Raw genomic sequence first — 17,744 nt, forward strand, 5'->3', positions numbered from 1 at the left:
TTAAAGCTATGAAAGGCCACGTTGTAGCACTAAGTCCTGTCTCTTTTTTAAAGCTGTTAAAGGCCACGTTGTAGCACTAAGTCCTGTCTCTTTTTTAAAGCTGTTAAATGCCACGTTGTAGCACTGAGCACTAGAAGGGTGGAGGAGGGGGAATTGCCACTTTTAGCCACTGGAAACCAAAGGCTGTTTTGGGTTCAGTGTTTTTTTTTTTCCTTCATTTAATCCTAGATAATTTTGATAGACAGTATATAAAAACCTAAAATAAATAAATCAGCTGAGGGTGTTCAGTTAAAAATTTTAAGTTCACTTGTGGATTTTTCCCATTAATTTTTTTTTCTTCAAAATGTTGTTTCAAAAACTTTTTATTAATAAAAGCTTGACTATGTTGAAATCAACTTTATGCACATTTAATTCATAGGTTAATGTCACTCAATTCAATTTTGCATGCCCTTTTTTAAGGTCCACGAAAGAATGTAAGTCCTTGCCTTTAACTCGCATGTAGACAGAAGCCAATAGTGCAGAGACGTAGGGATCCTTTTACGAAGATGCGCTAGCATTTTGAGCGCACCTACCGGATTAGCACGCGCTGTGGTGTGCGCCAGCCGAAAAACTACCGCCTGCTCGAGGAGGCGGTAGCGGCTAGCACGTACGGCATTTTATAGCACGTGCTATTCCTCGCGTTAAGGTCTTTACGCGCCTTTGTAAAAGGAGCCCCTAGTGAAGGTCTTGCGGTAACTCCTTGTTAACCCTGTCAGGGCATTATAGGGCAGCTTCATCTTGAAACAAGTCCCATATCAGTGATCGGTCCCAGACAAATTGGCTATTTCAAGTGACAAGATTGAAATGCTGCCTGCATAATATGAAGGCTTTCCTGCTCTTAACTATCGCTAAATGAGAGACCAGAGCTACCTTCACAGCTGTCGGAACAACTTTGACTATCTTGTTTGTTTCTATTTCTTCTAGAAACACTATTACCAGCCCCTCTGGACTTTGGTCGGAGCTGGGGCCAAACGACTTCCAACGTCCGTGCGCTCAACAGCCAGTGTGATCCCTTCTGGAGTAAAATGGATCAAATCTGCAGTTCAGGGCTTTGAGCCTGACAAGAACCGCATCCGCATCGGTGATGATAAAGAGGTAATGTCCTGGGTCCTGTCCTCCTGGTTCAAGGCTTGGCTGCAATTTGTGCTTTCTCGTATTTCAGAACTGTTTTATAAATAGAAACCCTCGGCTGAGATCAGTTTCAGTTGTGCTAGCTCTCGGTCGTACAGCAGATTTTCATTCGACTGTGAACCCTTCCAGAAAGGACGACGACATTTCTGGAGAATTGCTCGGTCTTGGATCTGCATCATTGCTAGAACTTTGCATGACATGTTCTTATAATGTATGTTTTTATTTTTCAATATCATGAAACTTTATTACAACAATGAGAGCAAAAGGTCAAATTTTGTCACATAATAATAAACTTTTATTCATATTAACTGGAGTAACAATTCAACAAATAACATGTAACTGGAAAAATTATGACAGATTAAGTTATAACTTTTGGTGGAATTCGGTATGCCATATATATAAAATAGAGCGCACTATAGCAACACAGAAAGGTTATTTTGGTAAATTTCTGAAGATTTGGAGACCATTAGCAGATTTTTGTAATGATTAATAACATTTTCCCATAATAAGAGATTTGTTAAGTGGGGATGTGGGTGGGTATTATTTTATTTACCTCACAATATGTATGAATTAATTAATGTATTTTGAAGTATTAGGTTAGATTTTCTGAAATAGGAAGGGAGGGCTTGGGGGGGGGGCTTTTTTATTTTATTTATATTTGTCATACATATTAAATGATTTACATATTATCTAAAACATTATAAAAATATGAATATAAATATGATATATTGTACTTAAAGTATTCATGAAGGAAAATCAAGTGTGTGTTTATAAGATTATATGTATTTTTCTGATACACTTGTTGTAATATGAAAAAATGAATAAAGAAATTTATAAAAAAAAACAAAAAATTATGATAAAGAACAATAGGTAAACAAAGTCCAGAATGAAATAAGAGAACAACACAAAGAAACCCCCACCCATTTTTTTTACTAAGCTGTGGTAGGGCGCTAAATGCTTCGACGCTGTTCATAGGGATCCTATGAGCATCGGAGCATTTAACGATCCGGGCTGCAGTAGAAACCTCTACCGTGGAGGGGGGGGGGGGGATAAGTAGGAAAAATAATTATGATGTATGGTGGTTATATATATATATTTAAAAAAAACAAAAACCCATTGACATATACAATTTTTCTCAATGAACTTTTCCAATCCTGAAATTATGATGATCCAGTCTTGGTTTTTTTGTCATCCATCTACACTAGTGTCTCTCAGACTTTATTTTTAGCTCCAGCACATTAAATGGAGCACATGTTTTTCATGGGACATTAAGTTATAATATTGCAAAACCAACAAAAAATTAAATTTGAGAATGATTAAATATGAGAAGTATGATTGTTAATATTTTACATTGAAGCTTTGGAAACATTTATATTTTTGTAATACCTGATAATATGTGTCATCTTCCATTCAAAAGAGGGGGGGGGGAATTGGGGGGTGTAGGGGTAGGATGAAATAGGTCATTTTGAAATATATATTGAAGGAATGATAAATTTCATTTTATATTATAGTTTTATTAATTACTTCAATATAATATGACTAGGAGGGGGAAGGGGAGGGGGGAAGGGGGAAAGGAGGTGGGGATAGTAGGGGGGTTGATTTGGGTCATATGGAAATATATTTTGAAGGAATGATAGAAATATGTATGTAAATATTATAATTATGACTCTATTTGAAATGAAATCTATTTGTATTATATTATATTTAATTATTTCCTTCAATAAAATGTTATAAGAGCAGCGGAGAGGGGGGGCTGGCCAAATTGCTGCTACCAGTACTGGGAAGCAAGTTAACCTGCCAACCAACACACACATCCGCTGCAGCCTAGCAACTCCGACCACAACCTTCCCCCCTCAACCGCCTATGCCGGCTCAGGCTCCCGCCGCAGTGGAGGGAGCAAAAAGCCTATGACCCCCCTCTTTCCTTCCCTCTCTTCACAGTTGGTCTCCAGTGCCTCTTCTTTGCTCTCCGCTCACCTCTCTTCCGTTGACTCCGAAAGGGCTGCAGTGCGGCTGTGTGGAAGGAGGGTGGGGGGAGCGAATGGTACTGTCGGATGGGAAGGGAAGCACTTTAGTCCATGGGTGACGAAGGGAGCGACACTCCACGGTTTGACCAGGCAGGTTGGTTGGCGTGTACGGGAGGGGTGGGGGAGGGCCGGCCAGGGATTTCTGCTAACGGGGAGTTGAATGAGAGATGCGGACAGGGCAAACACTAAAGAGAATGAGCAGCAGGCTCCCGTCCCTGCAGGCTCACAGGCGCAAGCGTAGTGTGCTGTGTTTTTTTTTTGTGTGTGTGTGAAGGATGTTGCAAATAGGAGCCAGGCTGTGCATGCTGAGCACCCGACTAACACGCAAGTGGGATTCCCCTCCCACACCCACACACACACTGTGCCTAGGAAGGAGTCATTTGTATTGTGTTTAGCGCCCTCATTTATTTTGAAAGGTCAGTTTGCGTGCCTCATCCGAATCTAAAAGCAAACTGCAGACATGACAGGACCCAGAGGAAATAAGTGAGACCCCCCCCCAAAGCGCCTTGCAGTGCTAATTCAAAGGGAGGGCCTGTTAATGCCATTTACGCAGACAGAGGGGGCAGTAAAAGGGAGGCATACTGCTGGACAGTGGGAGCAGGAAAGAGGGGTTGATGGAAAGGGGAAGAGGTGCTGATGGACAGGGGGGGGCAGAAAAAGGAAGGGAGGCATGGATAGGGGGCAGATAAAACAAAGGGAGAAGAGCTGCTGCTGGATAAGGGGAGCAGTGAAGGGGTGGAGGTGGACAGCCAAGGAAAAAAAAAAAGACAGAAATACAGAGAGAAAAAGAAATAAAGACAGACACGCACACATATATTCTAGCACCCGTTAATGTAACGGGCTATAAGACTAGTTATATTATATTTAATTATTTCCTTCAATAAAATATTATAAATTAAAGTTCTTTAAGCTATGTGTGGGTAATTGCAACAACGGTGAAACTAGAGTAGATAGAATAGAATTGCAAATCAGTGCGATGGATGTGCTTGGTTATCAGTGCAAATTAACTTAAAGAGCAGCTCGATCGTTGACAAGCAAATGCGCATTTCATCATCCACCATCTTCATTCGTTCTTTTTTTCGATTTAATTTCAGTCTGAGCTGAAAATCCAAGTTTGCAAAAGATAAAGAAGATCCAAGTGATAACAAAGCCTCGATTGCTTTGTTGCTCAAATTAGGATAACTACTGCATAAAAAATAAAGTGACTCACTGTTAGTTTTCAAGGACCAATCACATCAAAGAATGATGTTTGTCTGGGCGGTTGTATCCTTACGCATACAGATGCTCATAACTCTGACAGACTCTTGTGAATGTGTACAAGTCATCTATTCTAGTGTATACTTATGAAGGGAATTTTTAATAACTAAACTAAAACTTAGTTTTATAGACCAAGTCATCAACTTAAAGGAGCTCAACTCGGTTAACAATAATGTAAAACATAATACATCAATTTGACAAGGAAAAGTAGATTGAAATAGTTAATTTCCAAAATGTTTAGCAAGCAAAAATGTTTTCAGAACTTTCCGGAATAAAGCAAAAGAACCAAAACTTCTTAATGTAAATGGTAAAGCATTCCAGAATTCGGTTTATTTAAAAGCAGAAGAATAACTAAATCTCTTAAAGGTTCTGTTTTTACCACTGAGAGAGGGAAATTAAGTTTTAATTTTTGAGAACTTCTGGCAAGATGAGATCTATGAACATCCCAGTCTAAAGGAATCAAATTGGTAAAAATGCCAAATAGGATCTTAAATGCAATACAAATGCACTTAAGTTGAATTCTGAGATACACTGGAAGCCAATGTAATTCCTTGAGCAGAGGGGTTACGTGATCAAATTTACTGTTACCGAAAATAGGTTTAGCTGCAGTGCTCTGTATTAGTCTCTGCAGACTGACCTTTGAAAGACCCAAATAAAGCAAAATTCTGGAATGTCTTGTGACACACCCAGAATCTCTTCAAGGCCCACAGTTTAAGAGACACTGATCTAAGGGCATCCTACAGGTCACACAACTCCAAATTGCAATGAGTGCTGTTCTGTACTTTCAAGTAAATAACCCCAGGTGGGCTATTGGGAAGTAGAAAACCAGGCCTTGCAGGAGGAATCTTGTATGCAAAACCCCAAAGTAGCCACTTTGGAGATTTGTTGCTTTCATTAGCGGCTAGCCATGTCTTGTCTATACCAGTAACAACGGGATCTGGATGGGCTCCTTGTTCCCTGTGACCCATTCCCTAGATCCCCACCAATACTCATCCTACCTAAAAACAACACGCCAACTCTATTTTGGTAATTAGCCGCAGCTCAGTTTATTAACAATAAAATTAACATATTATAATTTCCATATCAGCTTTAATTAACATAACTCCAAAAGCTCCTCCCGAGCTACCAAAACAAACATTCAGTGCCCTCGACCCTGCCACTTCAACAAGGGTCAGAGGGGTGGCATGTCCCTCATGCCCCATTATCCGGGTCACCTGACCCACCAGGCACGGCACCCCGCCGGCCCACCGCTCATCACCCGATGAGCCCCAATGACCGAGTAGCTCGGGAGATCCGCCCCGAGCTACTCCCAAGGACCATAAAACAAAGGGAGGGTGGGAGGGAAAAAACACCCTGGAGGACCCAAAACGGTTGAGTCCTCCACTGCCTACTCCCCTTTATCCCCTCGTCTCGGCGCGCGTGACCCTCCCCAGCCAATCAATTTAAATATGGCTCTCTGCCTTACTGAAGGCCAATCAGCCACTGAACACAATTTTTTCCGCCCCCCGACCGCCCCCCCCCCCTGCGAAAGACACGGAGGCACACCAGCCCCGTGTTACCTTCTGCCCTTCGACACGAGGTCTCGGGCTTCCATTTACTGGATAAAGGAGATGTTAGCATGTTATAAGATACAGGCTTTTAGGACCGGAAAAAACTGTTCCTCTGGCTGATGGCGCTTTAAGTCTGGTCCTTATAATTTCCATCATGAATATCCGTGACACAGCTGGAGACGTTTTAATAACTCCAGATTCAGATGTTCCCTTGAGTCAAATTAAGTCCTTATGGTCACCCAGTGAGGAACGCCCCTCCCCTCCCCCTTTATGGTTTTCCTGGCATAATGCAGGAGTGGTTTGCCATTGCCTTCTCCTGAGACAATAGAGGGTTAAGTGATTTACTCAAGGTTACAAGGACTTGCTGTGGGATTTGAAACTGGACCTTCCAGTTCCCCAACCTACTCCTCCTCCACTCCATTTTAAGAACTACAGACGCATTATTCAAAATCAAAAGTTCAGCTGATTGTACAAGTACTACTTATCATTTCTGTAAGGCTGTTTCCTAAATTAGGCTCCTAGATCTGTACTCCATTTTCAACCCAACATAGTAGCCTAAGTTTTCAGCTGAAAATTCATCTTAAATTTAGGGGCTTTAAAGTTAGGTTTATAAATTTAGACTTGCTACTCATTAGCCTAAATCAGGGGTGGGCAACTCCGCTCCTTGAGGGCTGGAATCCAGGCGGGTTTCAGGATTTCTCCCAATGAATATGCATTGAAAGCTGTGCATGCAAATAGATCTCAGGCTTATTCATTGGGAAAATCCTGAAAACCCGACTGGATTCTGGCCCTCGAGGACCGGAGTTGCCTGCCCCTGGCCTAGATTTAGTTATTTAGATTTTTATCCCATCCTCCCAGTAGCTCAGAACGGCCTACAAGCAAACATTCACAGTGGAGTACATTTGGACAATACAAAGACTATACAGTAGTTTAAGTACAAGGACTATACAGCAATTTAAGTAAAGGTTAAGAATGGACGGGAAGGGGTAAAACGCGGATCTGACGGATCTAAACCTGCACGTCCTTAAAAATCTGAGGTCCGTGCCACTTGTAGTTAGTTTCTGGCTCTGACAGATCTCGATGACAATTTAGCGCTGACGGATCCGTCTCAGTTTAGGGAGGGAAAAGTATTAGGATCCATCAGCACTAAAATGTCACCGAGGTCTGTCAGAGCCAGAGACTAAAAGTGGTGCGGCTACTTTGGTGGCAATAATTGAATGTTTATAGAGCCCGGACGGTTGAGCCAGGTCCCCGCCACTGGAATCTTTTGCAGGAGAGATTTTCTGCAAAACTTCATTAAGGGGAATGGTTTTAGTCTCTGGCTCTGACAGACCTTGGTGACATTTTAGGGCTGACGGATCCTAATACTTTTCCCTCCCTATGCTGAGATGGATCCGTCAGAGCTAAATTGTCATCGAGGTCTGTCAGAGCCAGAAACTAACTACAAGTGGCACGGACCTCAGATTTTTAAGGACGTGCGGGTTTAGATCCGCGAGGTCAGTCAGGTCCGTGAGATCTACTTTTTACCCCTTCCCAGAATGGACTATAAAGCAATTTAAGTAGAGGTTCAGAAAGGAGAAGAGAGGGTAGAAGGAAGGGGGAGTTTAAGGGTGGTGAAGAGGTAGATTGCAGTTGTAATTTTAGTTGAAGTGGATGGTCTTTACCGCTTTCCGGAAGGTCATCAATGAGTTCTGTAATCTGATTTGGGGGGGGGGGAGGGAGTTGGTGCCAGAGTTGAGTGATGAAGTGCCTGTAGGAGTGTTTGCGGGCGGTTTCTGATAGGAGAGACCTTCCTGGGGGGATGCATAGGCATTTCTCCATTTCCGAGCAGAGGGGGCAGGTGGGGGTGTACAGGGTTAGCTTGGATTCTGTGTAGGCTGGGGTGGTAGCATAGATTCTTTTATGCGCTATTACCAGGGCTTTGAATGCGCAGCGTTGGTTAATCAGAAGCCAGTGCTCTGCGCGGAGGACTGGGGAGATGGGATCATGGTAGTTGGTGTAGGAGGCGGATTGCTGGGTTTTGTACTTGCTGGAGGCGCTTGATATCTTTTTTGGCTACTCCGTTAAATAGGGAGTTGCAGTAATCCATCCTGGAGAGAACATAGGCGTAGAGGAGTTGGGCCAGGTCAGGTGTGGAGATGTAGGGTTTGATCCTTCTCAGTTGGTGAAGGTAGTAGAAGGAGGTAGAGACTACTTGAGATATGTGGGTGGACAGGGACAGGTTGCCGTCTGATGTTACTCCTAGGCTGCATACCTAATCTGCTGCTGTTAGTAAGGTGGAGTCCCATGACAGTGTTGGGAATGTGTGTTTGGTACTTTTTGTCCTGATCTATAAAAGTTCAGTCTTGGAGGCATTCAGCTGTAGTTTGTCATCCAGGTTTTCATGTCAGAGAGGCAGTGTTGGAGGTTGGCGATTTGGTATGATCGGTTTTCACCTAGTGGGAGGAGCAGCTGGATGTCATCGGCATAGGAGTGGATTTTAATGTTGTACTTCTGGGCTATATCAATAACAGGTCTGATGTAGAGTCAAATAGGAAGGCGGGGATAGAAGGGCGCCTTGGGGAACGCCGTATTGATAGGCTTGGGGTTAGATTTGTGCGGCCCTAGTAGGACTGTTTGGGTACTTTGGTGAAGGAAGGAGGTGGACCACTGGAAGACAGAGTCCTTGATTCCAAGGTCATAGAGTCTGGATAAGAGGAGGTGGTGGTTGACAGTGTCAAAGGCAGCGCTGAGGTCAAGTAGAACTAGTAGGGCATCAGTGCCTTTGTCAAATATCGACCAGCTGTCATCAATGATGTCCAGGAGTACTGACTCTGTGCTGTGGCCTGTTCAGAAGCCAGATTGTGCAGGGGACAGGGTGGCTTGTTCTTCAATGAAAGGGTGTAACGGCAGAGCACTATTCGTTCTAGGAGTTTGGAGACAAATGGGAGGTTGGAGACTGGGCGGTAGTTGCCGGGTTGGTTAGAATCGAGGGTGGGTTTTTTGAGAGTGGGTTTGATAATAGCTGACTTCCAGCTGAGAGGTACTGTCCCTGTGGAGAGAGTTAATGATGGGGAGTTAATGATGGGGAGGATAGATTCTGCCATGGTGTCTTCTGTGGACAGTAGGAGGTTGGATGGGCAGGGGTCAAGGAGGTTTTGGGAGGGCTTGAGTTCTCTCAGGGTTTCGAGAACCTCAGCATGGGTGGCCATATGAAGTTGGGGGAGAGTGGTAGAGGATGAGGTACTTGGGTTAGGCTGGGGGTATGCTAGTGGGGGGGTTGGTGCTGGTGGTGGTGTCAAGATTATCGCGGATAGTTTGTACCTTGGACTGGAAGAAGTCCGAGAGTCTCACTATCAAGTTCTGTTGGGTGTGGCTTTTTCCTTGGGTGTTGGCTAAGAGTTGGTTTGTGAGGGCGAACAGTTGTTTAGATCTAGCTGGGACTATCTGTAGGATGTGAGAGTAGTAGTAGCCTAATTCAGTGTTAAGCTTCTAACTTCTCCCCTCCCCCCCTTAAATCTACTCCTATTATCACCCTAAGTTTAGTTAAGTTCTGAATCTAAAGTTATTCACTCAACCCTAGTAACTTTTCAGATAGGCCAGTTGAGTTGCCTAATTGGCAGAAGCATAAATCCTTGGAATATTAGGTCCTGTATTAATTAACCTATTTTGGATAGTTTGTAAACCTGCTCCGTATGAGGGCCTCAAAGACCATATTGGAGAACATTCGCCTTGGACATCCTGCAGAGCCTGGTGGCTTAAAAGTTTACAACTAGACTGGTCTAATAAACATAAAGTTAAATATGTAGAAACACTTATACCAATTATTTTCTGATTAGAGATCCTCTGTGTTCATCCTACGTTTGTTTGAACTCTATCACGGTTTTCTTCTCCACCACCTCCCTCGGGAGCGTATAATTGGATGGTCTTTCAGACGTGGGTGTAGAAGAGAACCTAAACTGTGTAGTTGAACAGGAAAATAAGCATCTATTAAATGTTGGAAATGCTCCTTGATGCCAGCAGCGATGGGTGTATCAGTTGCAGTAACAGTAAGATGCTTGAGCAGCTGGGCACGTGATGAAAAGATGTTGCAGATGGCAGATGAAACAAATATGTCATTAACCGTAGTTCACTGAAATCCAAAAGCAGCTTCTGCAGTTTTTTTAAATCCTTGAATTCAGTTGCCAGTTGTCTAAGATGTGCTAAGTTTATATGTATTGATACTAGTCTCAAGTCTGTCCCTGTCCCCACCCTTCGGGTACCCGTGGGTACCCATCACTGTGCCATTCTTTACTGTAGAGCTTGCCTGCCCCTAACTATTGAAAATGTGATCAGGGTAATTCCATATCAACTGGTCCATATCAAGGGTCCAATTTCATGGATACAAAAAAGTGGCCCAAATAAAGGGGCCCTTAACTCTGGTTAAACAGTATCTCCTGCGTAGCTTAGAGGCAACAGTGCTATAAGAGGTAGCTGTACATAAATCCATATTCTGTCATGCAGTGAACATTAGTCTCTAGTCAGTGATCTGGCTTTGTCTTTTTGGTGAACAGAGCTGCATCCATCTGTTACTGACTGGTATACCAGAAAAAGAGAAGAGTCCTTTAAAATTTATATTCTTACAAATGAAAAATATGTGAATGATAATTGAATTATTTGCTGAGAAAATTGCAGGAATTTGTTACCTTTCCGAGGCTGAAATAATTGTGATGGTGGTCTTTTTTCCTCCCCCCTAGATTTCTTACAAGTATTTGATCATAGCTCTTGGCATCAAGCTGCAGTATGAAAAGGTATGTGGCTGGGATCTGGCTCGTCTGCGCTGGCAAAAGTCTTGGTATGTTCCAAAGTGTGGGGGCCACGGAGGCAGCTTTCTTTCCTCTGCTACAGGAATTCTTAATCAGTGGTGCTTATAATCCCATGGATATAGGAAGAGGTCAAATGGGGTGCAGAGAAGGGCCTTGAAATCTGAAGTGATTTAGGGGGGAAGTCATCAATGCACTAACTGATAAAGATGCCCATAAGAACATAAGAAGTTGCCCCCGCTGAGTCAGACCAGAGGTCCATCTTGCTCAGCGGTCCGCTCCCGCGGCGGCCCATCAGGCCTAGTGCCTGAACAGTGATCCCTGATTAATTTTGTAACTTACCTCTAATCCCATCCCTATAATCTACCTCTACTCTTATCTGTACCCCTCAATCCCTTTGTCTTCCAAGTACCTATCCAAAGCTTCTTTGAACCCCTGTAGCGTGCTCCTGTTTATCACATCCTCTGGTAGCGCGTTCCATGTATCCACCACCCTCTGTGTGAAAAAGAACTTCCTGGCGTTTGTTCTAAACCTCTCCCCTTTCAATTTCTCTGAGTGCCCCCTTGTACTTATTGATCCCCTTAATTTGAAAAATCTGTCCTTGTCTATTTTTTCTATGCCCTTCATAGGAATATAGTGTGTGTTTTTAGCGGTTAGCATGTGTAAAAGCTCTTAGTGACCTTTGATGAATTCCCCCCTAGACAGAGTGAAGGCAATTATTAGGACACTTCTTGGAAGTATAACTGTGTACGATGCCACAAAAAAGCGTCACAATGTACCCATGTAAAGATGACACAGAAAAACAAGTGGGAATTGTGAGAAGTCTCCAAATGTGACTTTTATTATATACTCCTTCTCAAAAATGTTGCAAACAAATTCCACTATTATCTCAAAATGATGAAAACAAGAAATGGTAATTTTTTTTATTTCTTTTTTACGTTCTTATCTTTTTTTTTTTTTTTTTTATACACACAGACTCAACGCTGCAAGTGTTTTGGTACCTAAAAAGTACCTTCTTCAGGAGTCTGCAAATACGAAGATGATGTAACTATCTGATATAAGGTAAGAGCTCTGAAATTCGTTTTGAAAAAAAAAAAAAAGGTTTGAATTCTGAAGACGCCGAGTTTATCACCCTCTCAAATCAATCCGAAATCAAGCGATACCACAGTCTGAACAACATCCGGTGCTATGGAGATCTGTGTTTGCCGGCGACGCCAGAGGATACAGCCATCCTCTTAAACACAGGGCTCCATAGCGCTGGATGTCGTCCAGACTGTGGTATCGCTTGGCTGCGGATTGATTTGAGAGGGCGGCAAATTCAAATGTTGTTTTCAAAATGAATTTCGGAGCTTTATTCCCCGATATCTGATGGTTACGTTGTCGTCATATTTGCAGACTCCTGAAGAAAGCAATTTTTTGGTACCGAAATGCTTGCAGCATTGAGTCTTTGTGTATAACAAAGATCCTGTTTGGAGACATCTCACGATTCCCACTTTTTGGTATCTGTAACTGTCTACTATGTAATATTAGCAGCATATTAGCACCGATAGGATGGAAGTTTAAAAATAGCACCAAAAGTTAGGCACTGGGATAATCCATGCTAAACTAGTGTTCTGTAAAAAGTGTAACACACAGACCCTTTACAGAAAACTAGCTTACTACAGATTTCCCTTCTAACTTTGGACACTGGCATTTGCCCCTGCCAAAAGCTGATAGAACTTGGCACCCAATTTATAGCAGTTAGATGGGCACCTGATGGGCACATGTTGTAGAGCAGTATTTCTCAACTCGGTCCTGGAGTTCCCCCCCCCCTTGCCAGTCGAGCTTTCAGGATATCCACGTTGAATTTGCATAAACTTGATTTGCATACACTGCCTCCATTCTATGCAAATTTCTTTCATGCATCTTCATGGTGGATATCTTGAAAACCTGACTGGCAAGGGGGGACTCCGGGACCGAGTTGAGAAACACTGTTGTAGAATACTGAATTCTGGAAATGCCCCCGATCTGCCCATGGCCACGCCCCTTTGGAGTTGCACACTGCAATTTAGGTGTGGCTTTTATACAGTAGCACCTTGGGCAGGTGCGTGCCTAACTCCAAATTGTTACCCATTGACATCAATTGTTGATTATTGAAGCATCGTTAGGTAATTGATTTGAATGTGGATCTGCGAACAGTGCCAAAATTGTGGGTGACCCGTTCAGCGAAAGATTAGAGAAACTGGGCCTCTTCTCCCTCGAACAGAGGAGATTGAGAGGGGACATGATCAAAATATTCAAGGTACTGAAGGGAATAGACTTAGTAGATAAGGACTAGTTGTTCAACCTCTCCAAGGTAGGGAGAACGAGAGGACACTCTCTAAAGTTGAAAGGAGATAGATTCCGTACGAACGTGAGGAAGTTCTTCTTCACCCAGAGAGTGGTAGAAAACTGGAACGCTCTTCCGGAGTCTGTCATAGGGGAAAACACCCTCCAGGGATTCAAGACAAAGTTGGACAAGTTCTTGCTGAACTAGAACGTACGCAGGTAGGGCTAGTCTCAGTTAGGGCACTGGTCTTTGACCAGAGGGACTGCTGGGCACAATGGACCTCTGGTCTGACCCAGCAGTGACAATTCTTATGTTCTTACGTAATCTGCAAGTAAGGGCCTGATTCTCTAAAGGATGCTGATCTCAGCAACTGCCTAGAAAGCAGCCACTGATTGCGTGTCAATCACGCATCTGCTTCCTTTAAAGAACTGTTGTCTTTTTTTATTTTTTCTCTAACGGACACCTTAAATGTAAGCCAGTGCTTTACAGGCCTATATTTAAGGTGCCTGTCTTGTGCCTACGGAGATGCTTACAAGCACCCAAGGCCACTCAAAGGAGCACTAAAAAGCTTTTTATGGGCCATTTGGCCTTTATCTGCTGTCATATTTCTATTTAAAGATGCCTTTTAATTGTAAAGATAATCCGCCCCTCTTGTAGTCCAGGATGGCCTCCAGTTCCATCAACCTTTTCAACTTTCCCCTCCTTTTGTCATGTCTTTACTCTTTAGTTATTGTAGTTTTCCCCTTCCCTCTTGTTTTTCGTTGGTCATCTTTTCATAAGTCATTTTTTTTTTTGTCTTTTAAAATTACAGTCAAACCTTGGTTTGCGAGCATAATTCATTCCAGAAGCTTGCTTGTAGTTCAAAGCACTCGTATATCAAAGCAGATTTCCCCATAGGAAATAATGGACACTTGGACAATTTGTTCCACAACCCAAAAACTTTAATACAAAATACTATATGTACTCGTATTGCAAGACCTCGCTCATTTAGAACAGTCACTACACTCCTGCAGTGTCAGAGAGAGAAGAACCATTGGCTCAGTTGTGATGTGTGTATACTGTATGTACTCGTATTGCAAGACAATTGTCGGCGCGCGCTTTTGTCTTTCGCGCCGTTGTCTATGAACCGCTTTAACCACATTAAATTTGGTACCTTTCCATTACATTTTCAGAGAATAGTTTTGCCCCCAGTTATCCGGCCACCGGTCTGTTTTTCTTCCCCCAACCTAACTAAAGCAAATTAGCTCTGACATTCCTGCATCTGAGGCATATGACTCCTGCCACTGAAAGGCTATGTTTCAAAAGTTAACACCAGCCTTTTTGTGAGGGGGGGGGGAGGTGATCACTTGGGTAACCAAGTCTATTTCTACCTTTGTAGTTACCCTGGAAGACTGTTTATAAGCATCTTAAATAAACTAAAACCCACAGGCAGAGCCAGCATCTCTCTCTGTTAACAGGCCACTTCGGTGACTTTGTAGAGCGCTAGGAAGCCTCTGTAGCCCTTCAAAATACCGCTGTCAATAATTTGAAGGTGGGCCGTCCAGGACCTCCACAGGGCTCCCTCACTGCAGGGGAAGTGCCTCCGGGTGGGGGGCATTTGGCCTATGGCACCTTACCGTCACTCCGTACTTGAGCGCAATGCCCTGCAGCGTATCGCTGTCGCCCACCCGGTGCGCCACGTAGCTCTCGGCCAGAGGCGCTGTCACGCTAGCCGTACTGCCATAGGAACGCGTCTTGGTGCGGGCCAGGCTCTGGGAGAGCTCGCGCAGACCTCCATCAAGGAAAAACAGCACTACCGGCCAAAGTTTATTTTAAAGTTTAAAGCCGCTGCGGCAGCTCCTCGCACTATCACTGCCTGCGTCGGAAGCCTCATGAGAGGAGCCGCCGCAGTGGCTTTAAACTTTAAAATAAACTTTGGCCAGTAGTGCTGTTTTTCCTTGATGGAGGTCTGCGCGAGCAGGGCGGCAGTGTGGGGCCATTTATTTTTAATTTTGAAGGCGGCGCGAGCTGACTCGGGCTTGGGGCCTTCCGCTGTTGCAGGAGCGGAGCGGGCTTCTGGAGGCGATCAGCGGGTGGCTGCGGTCCCATGCTGAAGTTTGGAGACGGTGACACAACAGCGTCCTCTATCCCAATTCTCTGGCAGACGCGGTAAGAGCTGAGAGGGCCGACGGAATAAATATATAGCCTCCCCCCCCCTCCAGCGCGGTCTCAGAACTGGTTCGGTGTCATCCGCCTCGGGGGAGGGAGAGAGATAGTTTCACGCGCATGCTCACTTTCTATGGGTTGCTACAGCTCACGGAAAACTGGCGTACGCATAGGAAGTGTGCATGCGCGGCTTACTGTTTTATTATATATATATATCATTGTATTGTTTGCTGCTATGTGCGTTTGCAGCTGCTTTAAGTATCACAGACTAAGCAGTAAGAATGTCATTCAATTGTTAACATATCAAGTGTGTAAAACAAAATTAAAAAAAAGTAAGAAAACACAAGATAATTATGTAAAAGAAACGCACAGTAAGGTAGCATATATAATTTTTGTGTAAATTTATTCACATAATAGGTTGGTGTTTCTGAAAATATGAGAGATTTTTTTTTATAGGCTCTATGATTGAAATCTAGAACCGATAAGTCTCAAACTTAAATCTTTATTTTATCAGTCTCTGAGCAGGTTTCTGAGATCCTTTGTTGGTTTCAGCTTTAGCTATTTTTTGGCTTCCCTACCCCTTTCCTCTCTTGATCCCCGAACCTCTTCCTCTCTCTTCTCTTTGATGATCGGAGAGCAGCCCTCCTCACTTCCTGACTCTTCATCCACTGCTGCCCCCTCCTTCCATTTCAGTCATCTCCCTCCTTTGCGCTTGGGACAGCTGGCCCTTTCACACATTCCTAGTTAACAGCCCTGCCACCCATCACAGATCTTTACTCCACCTGACTCATAACATCAACCTGAGTTTTAATTGAAATTAAAAAAAAAAGAAGCAATGATAGAAAATGCAAACAGAAGCTGTATTAATCTCCTGGCAGCTGGTCTCTTTCCAATGAGATAAACTGTTGACTGCTTATCTGTACCCCAGCATGCACAGAGCTTTGGCCAGAATGCAGCTGTAAAAGAGGGAACATAGAGAATTATCTTTCCGAGGTGGGGATTGAGCTCACAGCCACGCCAGTGTGTACAGAGGGAACAGCAAATACTTAGCGACCGCTTGCGTAATGTCTCTGACTCCATCATAACTGCCTTGTAACCTAGAAAGAAACAAATTGTCAGGAGAAACCTTGTTCTGTTAAGGTTTTGTTCCTGTTTCCATGTTCTGCCCTTTTCTCTCATCCCCTCTTTCTTGGAATATGTGTTTTACAAGATTTTTTTTTTCCCCCTCCACCTTCATTTTTTTGTTTTTACCGTAGATTAAAGGTTTGCCGGAAGGTTTTAAATATCCTAAAATAGGCTCCAATTATTCAGTTCATACTGTAGAAAAGACATGGAAGGCGATGCAGGACTTCAAGAAAGGCAACGCCATCTTCACGTTCCCCAACACTCCGGTGAAGTGCGCTGGAGCCCCTCAGAAAATTATGTACCTGTCCGAGGCCTACTTCCGAAAGGTACTGGGCGAGAGCAACTTCAATCTTATGGGCTCGGGGTTAATTTGAAAGTCAGGTCATTGAAAGTTAGGTGCTGAGACGCTGCAATCTACACACGAATTCTGTATCCGCAATTGCGCACATAATTCTTGTAATATAATAGTTGTGTAAGTTTGTGTTTATGTGCTAACATTTGGGTGCAGCACTTACACCAGGGGTGTCAAAGTCCCTCCTCGAAGGCCACAATCCAGTCAGGTTTTCAGGATTTCCCCAATGAATATGCATGAGATCTCTTAGCATACAATGAAAGCAGTGCATGCAAATAGATCTCATGCATATTCATTGGGGAAATCCTGAAAACCCGACATCTATTAGCATACAATGAAAGCAGTGTGTGCAAATAGATCTCATGCATATTCATTAGGGAAATCCTGAAAACCCTACTGGATTCCATCCCTTGAAGACCACCCTTGACCTACAGCAGGGGTGTCAAAGTCCCTCATCGAGGGCCGCAATCCAGTCGGGTTTTCAGGATTTCCCCAATGAATATACATGAGATCTATTAGCATACCATGAAATCAGTGCATACAAATAGATCTCATGCATATTCATTGGGGAAATCCTGAAAACCCGACTGGATTGCGGCCCTCGAGGAGAGACTTTGACACCCCTGACTTACACCATGTCAATAGTCGGTATAAAGATCCGTGACTAAACACTGGCAATTTTGTGCAGAACTGACTATTTTCTATAACATTAGCGTGTAAATCCTGGACACATCTATGACTTGCCCATGTCCATTCCACGTCCACCCCCCTTCCCCTTACACTCTGAAGCAGTGATTCCCCAAACTGGTTCTGGAGGCGTCCCGGCCAGTCAGGTTTTCAGGATATCTATCATGAATATTCATGAGAGAGATTTGCATGCACTGCCTCCACTGCATGCAAATCTCTCTCACGAATATTCCTGATAGATATCCTGAAAACCTGACTGGCTGGGGCGTCTCCAGAACCTGGTCTGGGAACCCTGCTCTAAAGGATTTCTGCGCTATGGTTCTAGAATTATGACGAAGTGCAA

General features: G+C 43.6%; 1 protein-coding gene across 5 annotated transcripts in view; it reads left to right on the forward strand.

Annotated features, from left to right (window-relative positions):
* The window catches only part of SQOR (sulfide quinone oxidoreductase), a 59,892-nt gene that overhangs the window by 20,141 nt on the left and 22,007 nt on the right, over window positions 1–17,744 (forward strand). For 4 of the 5 annotated variants that reach the window (XM_033920871.1, XM_033920873.1, XM_033920869.1 and 1 more), the window contains 3 exons: window positions 964–1,134; window positions 10,719–10,772; window positions 16,494–16,688. In XM_033920871.1, the coding sequence (XP_033776762.1) occupies window positions 964–1,134; window positions 10,719–10,772; window positions 16,494–16,688 (420 nt within the window). The remainder of the gene's footprint in view (window positions 1–963; window positions 1,135–10,718; window positions 10,773–16,493; window positions 16,689–17,744) is intronic. The other variant, XM_033920874.1, reaches the window with a different exon arrangement.

Source organism: Geotrypetes seraphini, chromosome 14 (assembly GCF_902459505.1).
Source record: "Geotrypetes seraphini chromosome 14, aGeoSer1.1, whole genome shotgun sequence".
Taxonomy (NCBI): domain Eukaryota; kingdom Metazoa; phylum Chordata; class Amphibia; order Gymnophiona; family Dermophiidae; genus Geotrypetes; species Geotrypetes seraphini.